This window comes from Bombus bifarius, unplaced genomic scaffold (genome assembly GCF_011952205.1).
Source record: "Bombus bifarius isolate JDL3187 unplaced genomic scaffold, Bbif_JDL3187 scf7180000010271, whole genome shotgun sequence".
Taxonomy (NCBI): domain Eukaryota; kingdom Metazoa; phylum Arthropoda; class Insecta; order Hymenoptera; family Apidae; genus Bombus; species Bombus bifarius.
The window spans coordinates 996,190-1,011,090 of record NW_022885586.1 but is presented as its reverse complement, the minus strand read 5'-3'; the positions used below and the strand labels follow the sequence as shown (position 1 = coordinate 1,011,090).

Sequence of the window (14,901 nt, the reverse complement as noted above, 5' to 3'; positions counted from 1 at the left end):
GAACTATCGTTGTGAACGTTCAAAGATTATATTCAGACCTTTACTCATAATCAAATCATATTTAACAAATTACCTAATCTGTCATAAAGTCAAAAGCTAGGCATTAAACATTATGATTACAAGTGATAACCTACGGCATAGACTTAAATTTATAATTAGAATAAATATTATCGATAGATTAAGGTCCTTTTCATACTTTCCGAGATAATATTAACATTGTATCGCTTGTAAATCTAAAATTAGAATCATTAATGCACAAAGTTCTACAAATTTCACGTGCTAAAATTGCAATTTCAATAATTAATATTTTCGGAATGATCTTTTTCCTGTTGTGTTTTGAGATCTCTATTAAAATACCAAACGTTAGAGTAGAATTTTTGCATTTATTGTCTATTTATAAATTGGCTCCTACATTAAATAAAATTTGTAGAACTCTATCACGGATATTTGTTAAAAACCTTTAACAAGTTCCACAATTTTATAATTTGCCTCGTCGTGCAATGATATGATGTTTAAATGTTATTAATACTGCTCTGTGTTAAATAAAATTAAATTATCATTTTAAAGAATTACCTGTGTTATTATATTTAAAACAACGAAAATTATCAAAAATTTTACTAGTGTATTAATGATTCTAACGATATATAATAAACGATTTGTGGGGCACGTCAATATATACTTATACGCTTCATTGTCCTATCTATTGCCTCTACATTGTAGTTACTTACAAGGCTCTTAACACAATTATTGTTTCGATTAAGATTATTGTTCCATTTACATAGTTCCATTTGCATATGAATCATGAATGATGAATTCTTTGAAATAAAAACTTGAGGACCTTAAAACTCGCATTACACGATAAATAACATAAAGCTTATCCTAATAATTTCTTGTTATATTCTGAATAACTTTGTATTTATTAAATTACCTTATTCTATTCTTAATCAAGTCATTTCCCGTGTCAATAGAGAATCATTATCAGCCAGGATCTAATGCCATATAGGTTTCATTTAAAAGTACTTGCCTTGCTTGAAGAGATGTTTCATATTTCAAACATACAGATAGAAGGTATTCGTTTACCTTCGTCGATATGAATAAAGTACTACCACAGTTCAAGCTACGCAATAATTTTCGCTCCATATACAAAGAATAATGTTTGTGCAACTAAAAAAAAGAAGAATAAAATATGTGTCTCTGCATTTTCAGTTGATAACGTTAAATTGTTTGTATGTGTAACATACTATTCTTTTACATAATTATAATTCAATGATCAAACCATATTTCATTCTACTTATTATTATGAAGAACAATTCTTAATTACATATCATTCATTTGAAGTTTTTCTTAGTCACATGAGAAATTCTTGATCTGTGTTTGTATATAGGTCAATTTTTTAGATATTCTAAACAATCCCAAAAATGACATTAGATTTAGTTTCATTCAAGTTTAAGTCATACAAAAGATATTATTTAGCAAATGTGGCACAATGTTCTTTATGAGACTAAACATATTACATAACACTATGTTTTATCAATTTGCCACAACTTTGAATTTTATTAAAAATTCTTAACAGATTTTGGCCATTGATTTGGAGACCTTCACAATTAACATTTACAAATTTTATTTATTTGTATCTCTCTATTGACAAATCATTGCTTGATGTGGCCAAATTTTTTAATGCTTATGATAAATATGATAGATATGATAAGTATGTTATTTGTAAAGAACATAGTCTCATAAGCATAATAACGAATATGCTGAAGCAAAATAGACTTTACATGCCAATATTTTATAGTCGTGAGTGTGACTTGAAAGTCCACATCTTTTTTATTTTTCCTTTTTACAAAAAATGACTGATACAAATGACAACTATATATAAACAACAAGATAACAGTCTTGCAGAAGCGATTTATACAATCGTGAATTTATGTTGTAATACGATGTTTTTGCATCATACAAATGCTAGAGGAAATTCAACCTCTAAAAAAAAAAAAAAAAAAAAAAAAAATAAGCGTAATATCCACGGCAGCACGGATTCTTAAATTATTCGTTCATGTGGTTTTTATCGCGAAACTATCCGACAGTCAAGCTGCAACAATCTAAAACATGATTAACTAAAAGCACCTCGTTTAATACCTACTTCCTAACGTGTTAAAAAATCTGTCCAAAACCTAGTCGACAATATATTAAATAAAAAAAAAAACAAGAAAAAGAAAGCTTAATATAAAATTGTTCGACATATTTTTAGGTATTAGGCAGATTTATTTGATTATAAAAGTAAGCAAAAAAGTTGACCACTCAAGAAGATTGTCCAGCATTTCAAGCAGTCTAAAAATATCAACGTGCAAGATATGATGATCATTATCATTTTATGGTATCATTTTTATTATTTTTACTATTTTGCTTATGTGTCTAAGAAAAATTCAAAGAAGAATTATGCAAAGTACATAACCCGCTTTGTGTTTGCATGAACTGTGATAGCTCTTGCCATTGCACCTGGTGTTCTGTCTTCGCTACAGCCAGATTGATGAGATCCTTCTCCACTGAAATTCAAAGATGAAGATTCATGTTGATAACGAATGGTAACACATATGTGATTAATTTATTATTTTCAAAATCTTTAACTATATACTACGTCTTAAAACAGTTGGCATGTTTAATTTTATATTATCATCTTTTAATGCAGCAAATTAATACTTTGCTTTAGCTTAAAAAGAAGATTTTATATAATATCAATATAAAATTTTATGTACCTATCATGCTCTTTTTCTACCAAATGATATCTGGCTCGGAATGCTACGAGATGAGCATAATATGCTGGTGCAGGTATACTAACAGATCTCGTACATCTGACATACGTGTGACATAATTGATACGTTAGAGACTGTAATTCATCACTTTCAAAACGATTATCATCCCATAAAACATGATAATGTGATGGTCGAGACGTGCCCTACAATAAATATAAATAAATGTAATATCTAGGTCAAATGAAACAAACAAAGAAACAGAATTGATCAAGAGTTTTAAAGTTTACCTGGATGCCTTGGTGACTACATAAATAGAAGTCAAATTCAGTTGGATGCGTTATACAGACATCAACTGTTGTACCAGCTGGTATATTCCCGCTTTTACCACTTTGATCTCTTTTTTCCGAACAAAATAGGCGAGTGTGATGTCTCTTCTGGACTACAACAAATGTTATTCCAGGTCTATACTCAGCTTCAAGTTTAATACAAGCTTCTCGAATGGCAGTTAACTCGTGTTGTAAAACATGAAGAAATTGACCTTCTGAGACACCATCGCGATAAAGAATTATCCTAAGTGGTTTATATCCACCAGTGCTTTTATAGAACATAAGAAGGAGTTCCCTTAAAAAGAAATATTTCGCCGTTATTAATTAAAAATAATATATGGCAAAACGTATTTACAGAATATGTTTTGTATTTATATGTATATGGAAAAAAGTAAAAATTCAATGTGCTCAAAATATTTGTTTACTTAATATAATATTTTTTATATGAACATTCTATAAGAGCTTAAAACGTAAATAAACTTGTATTATTTAAAAATTATAACAATTTACTTACCTCACCATTGAACTAAGTTCCTGAATAATTTCTTGCCTATGTTGTTGAACTCTAACAGTAGCTGCGTACCGAGATGGATGAGCATCCATACTAGCAACTACTGCCGCTATGCTAGGCTTTTTATTATCTCCAGCAGGAGGATGAGTCACATCAGCTCCAAAAAATATAACAGGTTCATCAAACACTTTCGGTCTGATAGTGGGTACTAGAATACTATTAATACCACCTAATTTTACATTAATTTTCAAACATAAATTCGACAACGTCTGTGGTGACGTTTTATTTACATTTTTTGCTTGTACACACTGCGTTGCCATACCCAATAATGTATCTCCTACTCTTTTGACTTCAGCTGTAAGCAGAGTAGGTAACATATGTAGACTAATATGTTATTGATACTGTAGAATCTCACATAATGCAAAACATACATTTTACGTTGTAACAACCTCCAATGTTATTTATTGTACTATATACGATTAATTTACTACATTATAAAATTATATAAACTTTTCATCACATTATACTAGCTACTAACAAAATATAATATATATATAATTACTATATATATATTAATAATAATGATAAAATTAATATATGATATATAATATAATATATATATATATATATATACTTACCATATACAGGTGTTTTTCCAGGTAATATAACACAAACAAGTTGTAATGATGAAAATGTCGCTTTTAGATATCTAAACATGGGCTCTACTTGATCTGGCCCAGTAGCATATTTACAAAAACATGGTTGCCCAATAATTGGCATCCCAGCATCATTGCTTATTCTTTGTAATTGTGCTATAAAATTACGTATTGAATCATCGCGTACAGTTCTTTGTGGAGCGAAACAAGCAATTGCCCAAACTCTAATTTCCACACCTGTGAAAAATTGCTTGCCACGCATATCCCAAACACCACCATTAGGTATAGCCTGCTGCTTCGTCTTTAAACAGGAAAAAAATAAGATGAAATATATCATTAAATATTACAATGAATACTTTGAATCATAACAAATAAACAAGATGCACCAGTGTTTCTATACAATCCATGCAATCATTACTCTTCTATATTTATCTCTTCTTACCACAAAAATCATATAAACAGTAATTATAAAATAACACAAATAAAAATTTTGAAGAATTACAACAAAAAATCAAAATAAATAACAACCCACTTCATTTCACTATTGCATGGAACAAAACTGATAGCATCAGACAGTATATAGTGATAATGAACTGCAAATGTAATGCAAATTATATATAAAGGAATGAATTTTTTTCTTTGTTGGATGAAATAATATTTGAAATTATTACTGGACTATTCTTGTTGATTTTATAAAAATAATTTATTTCCATTACAGTGACAGTTCATATATCAAAACCAACCAGGTCTAGAACCGATGCATTCATTTGACAACTTTTCGTTTAATTAATTTTTCAATGTATTTGAAATAAAAAAGTTTCAGGCCAAATGTATTATTATCTTAGAAAAAATCTCATTCTATTATATAAAGTCGTATTTATTAAGATTTTTGTTTTAATAAAAAAAAAATGTATAAATCTCAGAAAAAAGCTTAAGCTATTCTAAAACAAAAATTTTAAACTAAATCATGATTGCAAGAATATTATTCATGTATCTTCAAATGGGAAAAATACATTATAATTAATAACATTATAGTATACAGCACTGCAAAAAATATATTTCTACCAAAAATAATACAAGAGCCTCTGCAAATGTGTGATTTGGCTAGACCTGACTGATTGAGTTGGAAGTTTCTCACCTGTCCACTGAGGGAACTTACGCGCCCTCCATACTGTAGCTTGGGTGGAGGCAAAACACGACCCCTAACTTCCATCATATTGTTTGATATCGTCAAACCAAATTCTTGAACATATGAATCATTATTAAAGTCAGCTCTTCTAACTAAGTTATTTATTTCTCGTTCACGATCTGGAGCAGACCGGGCTGTAGCTTTTATCATAGTAGAAGTCTGCATATCAGTCAATTTCTTGATACAACGTTGCCCAGCAACAATATTACAGACCTAACAATACATATAAATGATACTTCAAGATTATATTATATTACACTATATTCCTTGGAAAAAAAGACATAACTTTAAGGATCAAAAAGAGATCTAAATACTAGAATCAACAAACCTCAAGTGGCAAATATGTATGTTTATGTTCTTGTCCAACTTGAAGGCATGGAAGATATGGGTGTCGCAATTTCATTTTATATTTGTCTAAGAAATATTTTGCAACCGTGCACTCGACTGTTTGTCCATTTTCTAATTGTAACGGGAATCTAAAATTTTCATAAATGTTATATGTTTTTAAAATAACATTACAAATTGCTTTTATGTATACTTACGATTGCATTTGAGCAGGTTTACGCGTAACATTACACACTCTATATTTTCGCCTCATTGTCCCACAGTGTGTGATTTCAATTTTAAGTCCTTTAATTTCTTTGGTAAATTTAACTCGCTGAGAATCTGTTAAGGGTCTCTTTTGATCACCTATGTCTCGAATGTCTAATACTTCACACATAAATTCTATAACAGGTTGTGCTTTATAAAATGCAGTTGCAGAAACTGTAAAGTAAGTAACATACACATAAGAAATGAATACAACATTTATTTTATATTTTATTATAATTTATATATTTACCATCAATGTTTAGCATCATTTTCCATTGGGATGGCCTAACAGATTGATGAAAACCAAACCAAACTTCTCTACCACCACCTAATGGATGGTAATATCCATCTGGTGTACTAAAGAATGATCTACCTACTGGAGTATATGTCATAGATGGTAAATGCCTCATTACAACATCTAAAGCAAGTATAGCGTCATATGGGATTTGTCTTGTACGCCCTTCTAAAGCTTCTTCTAAAGCAAACAGTGAAACTTGAGCCAGCCACTTTATCACCACTCTAAAAACTCTATCTTTACCTTCACCAGGCAGTGTTACCTAAAAAGTGTATGTATTATTAGAAAATAAATCTTAAAAAAGAAGTCTGTATATATATTTTATTATGCATTGTACTTACTTCTAATTCTATTTTGTCCGTACCGATAGGCAAGGGGTCCCTTGTATATAAATTATTTCTGCCATCGAATACGGGTTTAAGAGTTCCAAATATTTTACTATATGCATGAACCATTGTTTCTATTATTTCCCTATTAACTTTACGAGGACATTTATCAGGTTGGATATTAATATCATAATGGTGCACATAACCACGTGGCATTGTTATTTGGAAGTGATTAGCTCTTAAGGTAATTTGTCTGCCTTCACGTCCTATGTTTGGTCTTCGAGGACATGAAAACACTGCAAATATATATTTTAAATTATTTACAAAACAAAATACATAACTGTTATTGACTTGTTAATCCTGTAGTATGTATGACTTAAGTATCTTATTTTCATTTCCATTGAAAATATGAAAATATTTTTTATATAAAATTTGTCAGCTGAGGGATTTATTTGAATATTTTTTAGATTATTATCTGTACAGATTTTAATATACATACGTTATAAATTTTCTCACAATTATATAGCTTTTTTTTTCAAGAATTATATTGTTACCAATTTTTATATCATGCATTTAATAAAAATATTACATTTTAAAGAAATTTTACATAACAATTTAATGAATGGTTTTAATTTTATAACAAGAAGTATGGAAAATTAGTAACAGGAAACCAAATTCATATATTATTGAGTAATTAAAAGCAAAATTATTATAAAATATGTATACTATCATGCCAGTGCCATATATACTTTTTTATTGTATATGAAATAGTTTTTAAAAACTTACTTGGCAGTTCAGGAGGTTGAGGAGGAGTGTGTGTTTGTTGTGTGGAAACAAGTCCTAAAGAACCTGGAGCTACAACACTACTGCCAGTTGCTCCAGATGCACCAACAGAAGAACTTGTTGTGGGTCCAGGTGGAGGAGCTGAAATAATGTAGTAAACTAATATATTTTTCATATATATCTAATGCATGTAAATGCATATATGAATAATTATTTCTATATATTTATCCTTACAAATACATGTAACAAAATAATTGAAAAACATAAAGATATACTACATAGTTCTCAAAATATAAAAAGTAATAGTTAAGTATAATATGATATATATATACTACAATAAATATTTTGCTATAGCAATATCTGTTATAACTATATTCCTGTATTATAATTAAATTATAAAAATTGATTTAACAAACAATTAATAAAACAATTAATTTGGTAACACCTTCTTCAAGATCTTCCCTCAATTCTCTGTTCTAGTTATTTATTACATATATACTTATATTTTTTACATAATAATTATAAGCAAATGATAATTACAAGTGATATTTTATATAACGCATAGTCAAGTCACCATAATAATGTAATATATATAGAGACTTGTAATTGATATATTAAAGAAAAAAAGATATACATATATCAACAAAAAGTAATAATCTAAGAAAAAATTACAATGAATTTTATTTATTTTTGAATATCAGTATAGAATATTTTAGTTCAATATTATATTATTGACTTCTTTCTTGTTATACTATTTAGTTGAATAGATTAGTTGAATTAAATAAGTTATACTATAAGCTAAAAATATAATGTTAATCAAGGAGGAAATAGCATAACAGAAACTACAAATATGCACATAGAAATTATTTATGAATGTTTTATAAAATAATAAAATCGAAGATATCAATAACACAATAATAGTTAAGTTTAAAAGCGTGTCTATACCAATACAAAAAATTGGAAAGCCTTCATTTTTCATTGGGATTATTATACTTAAAATAATACATTAAAAATACTATAAATAACAAAAAACCATCAGTATTAGATGCATACACATATGCGCTCATACGTTATCCGTATATTGACGGATCAGAGTGACGACACATTGTGCCTGTTGAACGAGGTTCATTCGAGGTCATATTTTAAATTTTCCTCGATTCCTTAAACTTTAACTTATCGCTACGGTGAATTTTGTTAGCACGTGCTTGAATTAAAAGAATTCTCATCATTTTGAGGTAATCAAACAGGAACAAAGGATCAGATTTAGTCAAGTAATGAAATTCTGTTCTTGCTTAGAAATGCAGAAAAGGCTATTTTAGAATATTTTGAAATGTTATAAAAAAAAATAAACACATTATAATACTCACGCTGCCCTACGGGATACATTTTTTATGCTGACGATGAAAAATACGAGATAACCACTAATAAATAAGTAAAAAATTCAACACAAAACCCACAGACCACACAACACACTTCTCCAAAATACACACTGCGAACAAGACTGCCTCTTGCAATGGCTGCCACCAACTTGATTCCGATTGATCTTATCTCAACCAATCAGCGCATAGATAATAAAACGATAGTTAATAGTTCTTGGCGTCATCATTCTTTTTTAAATTATTTAAATTTTTCACGTCTGAATAGAAACATGTTAACAGATATTATAAAACTATATACATATAGTATGTAAGAAATTTATGCAACATCAATAATAGATAGGATGTTAGTAACATTTCCATCAGTGTTTCGAAAATGCTAAAAAATGTAATACCTCGAACAATATAAAACAGTATAAAATTTGTTTTCTATATCTCGACTTATTTTAACATATTATTTTACTTTATAATTGTCTTATAATCTAATGATAAATAAATTTTGATTATATTGGCCGCACTGCGTTCAAAACTATTTCCCCTAGAATTGTAACTATTAGTGATAATACTACACGCGATTGCGTGCTTGATTTCCGAAATGTCGATTCCTTTCAATGGAACTCGTACCCGTTCTGCCGGAGTAATATCTGCAATTGCGAAGCACTTGAGAAATTTAACTTTAAAACCAGTTAAATCAATCGACATAAAGTTTGATCCCTTTCATGATAATGCTTTGGAGGCAAGGTTAGTTCAATAAAATTTTGTTTCTTATATATCTTTCACTGGAATTTGATCATAGTACATAGCATTCTTATCTTGAATTTACAATAAACAGTATACAATCTGTAGTTAGTTATAAATTCTTTTTATCTATAATATTTTATCTACTATACTATACTTTTTATAGTATGGCTTGTTAATACATAGTACTCGATTCCCTCTTTTTATTTAAAAGATGCAGCGGAAGTTTTGAATATTATTATCATAAGAAAATATTTTTTTCGAGATTAAAAATATTGCCCCAATAACGATTATGTTTCATTTCTCTTCATAAGAGGTTTGGTTAGTTTAATGACGTCAATATCCTGCGCATGTGTAACGTGAAGTTTCTAGTAACTAGCAGACGATGTCAGTATTTTTAGAAAACGTTGATGATTAAGTTGCTACAATAATATAATAAAAGCATAATATGAAAATTAAGTAGCCTGTCAAATATTGGAATTGAATATTAACAAACGTGTGATGTAATTTCTTATTATACACATTTGAAAAGGTACAGTCGATTTTCATACGCGTTATACAGGGTGTTCCAGCTAAGATATTACGGAACTATTAAAGGTGACGATAAAACTTATTTGATTTATTATTAATTGTTATACTTTTTTATATCGTTGATAGACTATTGAATATTTGAATATTAACTATTGGAGGACAAAATTTCATTTTTTAAATAATGGAATAATATATAAATATCTATGCTTCCCCCATTTAACTATATTATATCTACTTAAAATATTGTTCTACTTTGTGTAATTAATTTTTTGCTTTATGAGATTCTCGATAACTACAATTTTTAATAAAAATTTATTTTAATAGTCTTGTTGAAATGTAAATTTATCACAAAATATATGCTTGCTTTTATTTTAAAAAGTTTCTACTTCTATAATTAGAAAAATAAAAACTCACCACTACACTGTCCACATCCATATGCTTTACCAAGCATGGAAACAGCTGTAGTTATGCGAAGACTACTTAAATCTGGCATTTGAAGTGGTAGTTGTTGTTTCATTTGTGCCATTTTTCCTGAAAATATTATAAACAAGCAAATTAAAAGATAATGCAAGAATTGTCAAAACTAAAATGATAAACGATAGAAAGAAGCTATCTTATTAAACTATTGCATGAACATAATTGTAAATATAAAGATAGACTTAAAGGAGAATATGCATTTAGTGATCTAATATTACATATTATAACAAACATATATTGTATTTGCAGAGATTTTTTATTTCAAATTACAACTCCAAAGATTATTGCAACAAATCCACGTTGTATGGTGAAACCATGCGTTGTCTCTAATTTATCTGAACCCATAATTACATTCAATTTATGTGAGTATCACAATATTTTTTTACTTAAGAAAAATAAGATTAATAGTTTATATCGCTTTTGTTTTTAAAATAAAGATGTAGATTAAAAAATTTACAAGTTTATCTAAAAGTGGAATAAATTCACCAATGTTAAATTACAGTAACTAAAATTACAATTAAATTTTATAAAATCTGTTTAAAACAAATTTGATGTTATATCCTAGCATCTGTATCTTTTAGTATCTGGTGATAAAATAGTATGCAAAGGTAAAAACTTGACATCTTTAAATATTTTGGAACTTTACAACAAACATATCACACCTTTGGCTCCACGTGAATCTGAAGCTGGAGTTGAGGACACACAGTTAAAAAGGAAAAAGAAGAAAGCATTTAGAATTAAGCCAGGAAGCAAACGTAGAGGACTATTCTTATAAATTTATTGGCAATTTAATTTGATTATGAGGCATTAAAGAAAAAATTGAATATAAATATAAGTATAAGTTAAAAAATAAAATCTTCAAAGAATAAATGTCAGAATCAATTTTACCATTTATTTAAAACAGTCCAGTTTTCATATTTCACTTTATTTGTGGGATAACAGTGAAAATTAAACCTACATTGTCAATTCATAAAAGTCTTAATCATAATATATTTATTAAAAATTATATTTTGATATTTTTGTTAAGCATTTAAATATAAAACAATTGTTTATATGAAAGTCTGCAAAAAAGCACATTAGGAATTCTTAACAATACAGATTAATTGCTTAATTTTCTTCCTCCTGAAAATACTTTAAGAAAGGTATCTGAATTCTACAGTTCTCAGAATTTTTGAGTTTTATACGATAATTCATTTCTAAAATGGCAAGTCATACTTCAAATAGCAAAAATTATAATATGAAACTTATTGATACCCTCTATAATCAGGTTCCAGCTTTTACAGATGTATTTGATGAAGAAACATGGTATATCTTTGTTGCCTGCTTTGTAGCAGGAACATTTTTAGTTGCATTCATTCTTTCTAGATTTATTACACTGAAACCTGTAGAATAAATTTACAGTGTCGTTTCAAATATCGTAATTTATATTCATAAAGAAGGCATCAAATACATTTTATTAACATTATATTATAATAATAAAATTTTCTATATGTCCTATATAACATGTAAATGTGAAACAATATAACATTATATTACAATAAATTAGAATATATAATGTTATATTGAAGTACTTTCAATTACTTGAAACATTTATTTAGTAGTTGCATTATTTTCTATTATAAAGCATTAATTAATTACTTTTATGTATGTAATCTTTTGTGCTTTGATCATGCAACCTATCAGATTAATGCTTATACAAAGCTTTCATAATTGTATTTTTGTAATTTTAGTGAACATTAAATAATCTGTATCTCCAATGTAATAAAAGTTATCTAATATTTAATAATAAAAAAATGGACAAAATATCATTGTAATATTTAATATAAGTTACAAACAATGTCATAAATCATTATGATTTACTATGGATTTACTATGATTTACTATGGTTTTATTTTGTAATTGCTTATAATTGATGAATTATTAAATCTGAGAATTTAATATTTTAATGATCATATAGTTTTAGTTGTAACTGGGATTATATTATAAATAAAAAGAAATTATTTTTATATTTATTGATAATTTATAATTTTAATTCATGATATTGTATTATTTTGTAATACTAAGATTGATTTTAATTCTTAAACTATTTAATATAAAACTTTACAAATTTATTTACAAATTAAAGTCTTTTTCATGAATGTTTATAGTTATAAAAACGTTACTACGTCGCACGCGTATGTTTAAATACGTATACGATTAAATGTACGTATAAGAAATTTAAAAACTCACCTGTTTTATAGAAGTAGTATTCAATTTATAATATGCGGAATAGATAAACACTGTTATCGAATTCACATAAACATTATTTTTTTTATATAGAAACTTCACGGTAGTGTCTATGCACTGTGTAACAGTTTTATATATAGCACTATAAAAGACACATCTTCCGTGATGAAATATAATATAATAATAATTTATTATGCATGACAATAATTAATTATCTACGTGAAAAATACATGTTATATAAAATTAACTTTTTGTATTATTTTCGATAAATGCACATTTTCAAAACAAGAAAACATGTACATATACAGAAATTGTGCCGTAAAACTATATCGTGCTTGAAATCTACAGCAAATTTCAATAACTATGGTTTATACGCTACAATAAGTAGCTTTTAAACATTAATGTTTTGTATGCATGCAGCTATATACGAACATATTTATAAAAAAAATATACGAAGAATGTACGCATAAACTACATTTGGTATTTAATACGCAATTAAGGAATAGATAAGTAACTATTTTATAGAAATATTTTCGTACATGGAATAGTTCAAAACTTTTGTTAACATTGTTTAAGTTTTTCTATCTGAAAATTGAGGAAAAAGACTACCGTTGTTTTGAACAATTTCTGCGTAATTTAGCGAATCGATTACATTTTCTTTTCCCTCGTAAGATTAAAATGCATTGTTTTCTTTAAGTTCACTTGAAAATAAGAATCATTCAACCTTCACATATGTTTACACGTATATACAATTCATGATCGTATATATCCAACGTGTTGATATACAGTTACATAGCATAGTTTGTTTTCATTACTGGTAGTCCAACAAAAAAATTAGGTCGTTGAACCAATCAAACAAAAATATTATAAGAAAAAATGAATAAATATAAATTTTCAAACAAATAAAATTTTCTTGAAGCATGTATTTCACTTAAATATAATATAATTTATTTAATTAGAATTTTACTGTTGTCTAACCTTAATTGTTTATTTTTCTCAATTTCCAATGTATGCATAAAATGTTTGGTGTGGTTTGTAATATGATGTATTTCTTTATAGAACAAAAGTTTACACGAGAATTATAAAGCGAACGAAATTGCAGTCACGAAAACAAACACAATAACGGAATATCGTTAATACGAAGCGCGAAATATTTTACTGATTCGATACTGCCAAACTCTGCAAGATTTTACAGAATGGCCACCGCCGCTTTCACTCACGACGCGATCCTACCAAACACGATTTCAGTAAGAACGGAACGAAGCCGCCAAAAACGATCACCAAGTGTCAAGGTTGCCATTGTACACGAACATGTCGAATATACCGATTGTGTGAGTATGTTGAATGCACTCGCATACACTCTACACTCTCTTCATTTCTGTTATGTTAGTAGAGACATAAAACAATAATATTTTATCGTAATGCTCGCACTTATTTTACAATGACACCGATACTGATGTACAGTAATCTTTGTTATAAAGTATTTCAATGCACTTTTATATTTTATGCATAACGAACGCCGTATGTTTTTCATTAATTTACCGGGAAACTTTCGGCAACATTCACCGAAACAGTAATCAACATCCGCGAGAAAGACCCCACTACTTGTTCGATTCACCAGTTATTGCGAATGCTCATGTGGTCAGGATTGTAACAAGTAAATAGAATGAGGTATCATTGTCTCATGGACTTGTTTACAAACAATGATGTACATATGATGGCATTTAAGTCTATTTACTTGTTACATATAATTAAACTGTATATAGTATTATGTTTAATAACAGTCTATGCAATAAGGATTTAATGTTAAATCCTTTTTATCTTTGGTTTAATACGTCATATTGTATAAATACAGAATTTTTTAACTATCAACTAGTTATACATTATTAAACAACATATAATCCTTTATAAGAAAAATAATAAAAAAAGATCATTAAATTTTGTATAAGTTGGATAATTAAGAGACTATCAATAAAATATTTAATTTAATCATAATATCGTTAAAATGAATTTTATTTTAACCCAACATTATTATAAAATTGTACACATTAAAAATTATATAATTACGACTTTTGTGTAACTAGAAATACTTGTACTTTACCATTTCTTAAATTACAGCTATTTTT

General features: G+C 27.6%; 3 protein-coding genes across 4 annotated transcripts; 2 read left to right on the top strand and 1 right to left on the bottom strand.

Annotated features, from left to right (window-relative positions):
• Window positions 1-1,808: 1,808 nt before the first annotated feature.
• On the bottom strand, window positions 1,809-14,403 carry LOC117216274 (protein argonaute-2). Of its 2 annotated transcripts, none has more exons than XM_033462856.1 (14): window positions 13,754-14,403; window positions 12,779-12,990; window positions 10,487-10,603; window positions 7,431-7,568; window positions 6,660-6,940; window positions 6,274-6,580; window positions 5,975-6,197; window positions 5,761-5,908; window positions 5,403-5,645; window positions 4,226-4,544; window positions 3,591-3,942; window positions 3,038-3,371; window positions 2,754-2,953; window positions 1,809-2,543 (listed from the first exon to the last, which is right to left on the bottom strand). In XM_033462856.1, the coding sequence occupies exons 3-14, from the start codon at window positions 10,596-10,598 to the stop codon at window positions 2,435-2,437; spliced, it is 2,766 nt and encodes a 921-aa protein (XP_033318747.1). In that variant the 5' UTR covers window positions 10,599-10,603; window positions 12,779-12,990; window positions 13,754-14,403; the 3' UTR covers window positions 1,809-2,434. The 2 variants fall into 2 exon arrangements, with proteins under 2 accessions (XP_033318747.1, XP_033318746.1); XM_033462855.1 differs by having other exon boundaries at window positions 5,382-5,645; window positions 13,754-14,402.
• LOC117216275 (39S ribosomal protein L53, mitochondrial) lies at window positions 9,350-11,386 on the top strand. Its single transcript, XM_033462857.1, has 3 exons — window positions 9,350-9,544; window positions 10,799-10,911; window positions 11,131-11,386. Exons 1-3 carry the CDS (start codon window positions 9,399-9,401, stop codon window positions 11,322-11,324), a joined length of 453 nt encoding a protein of 150 aa, XP_033318748.1. The 5' UTR covers window positions 9,350-9,398; the 3' UTR covers window positions 11,325-11,386.
• On the top strand, window positions 11,527-12,354 carry LOC117216276. Its single transcript, XM_033462858.1, has one exon. The coding sequence runs from the start codon at window positions 11,751-11,753 to the stop codon at window positions 11,940-11,942; it is 192 nt and encodes a 63-aa protein (XP_033318749.1). The 5' UTR covers window positions 11,527-11,750; the 3' UTR covers window positions 11,943-12,354.
• Window positions 14,404-14,901: the final 498 nt, after the last annotated feature.

Bases quoted from the DNA above. Each gene is read 5' to 3' on its own strand.
- LOC117216276 (XM_033462858.1), top strand. From the start codon at position 11,751: ATGGCAAGTCATACTTCAAATAGCAAAAATTATAATATGAAACTTATT.
- LOC117216275 (XM_033462857.1), top strand. From the start codon at position 9,399: ATGTCGATTCCTTTCAATGGAACTCGTACCCGTTCTGCCGGAGTAATA. The intron at 9,545-10,798 runs GTTAGTTCAATA...TTGTATTTGCAG, and splicing joins GATAATGCTTTGGAGGCAAG to AGATTTTTTATTTCAAATTA. The intron at 10,912-11,130 runs GTGAGTATCACA...TGTATCTTTTAG, and splicing joins CATAATTACATTCAATTTAT to TATCTGGTGATAAAATAGTA.
- LOC117216274 (XM_033462855.1), bottom strand. From the start codon at position 10,598: ATGGCACAAATGAAACAACAACTACCACTTCAAATGCCAGATTTAAGT. The intron at 7,569-10,486 runs GTGAGTTTTTAT...ACATTATTTCAG, and splicing joins TGGATGTGGACAGTGTAGTG to CTCCTCCACCTGGACCCACA. The intron at 3,372-3,590 runs GTAAGTAAATTG...TTTCTTTTTAAG, and splicing joins GAACTTAGTTCAATGGTGAG to GGAACTCCTTCTTATGTTCT.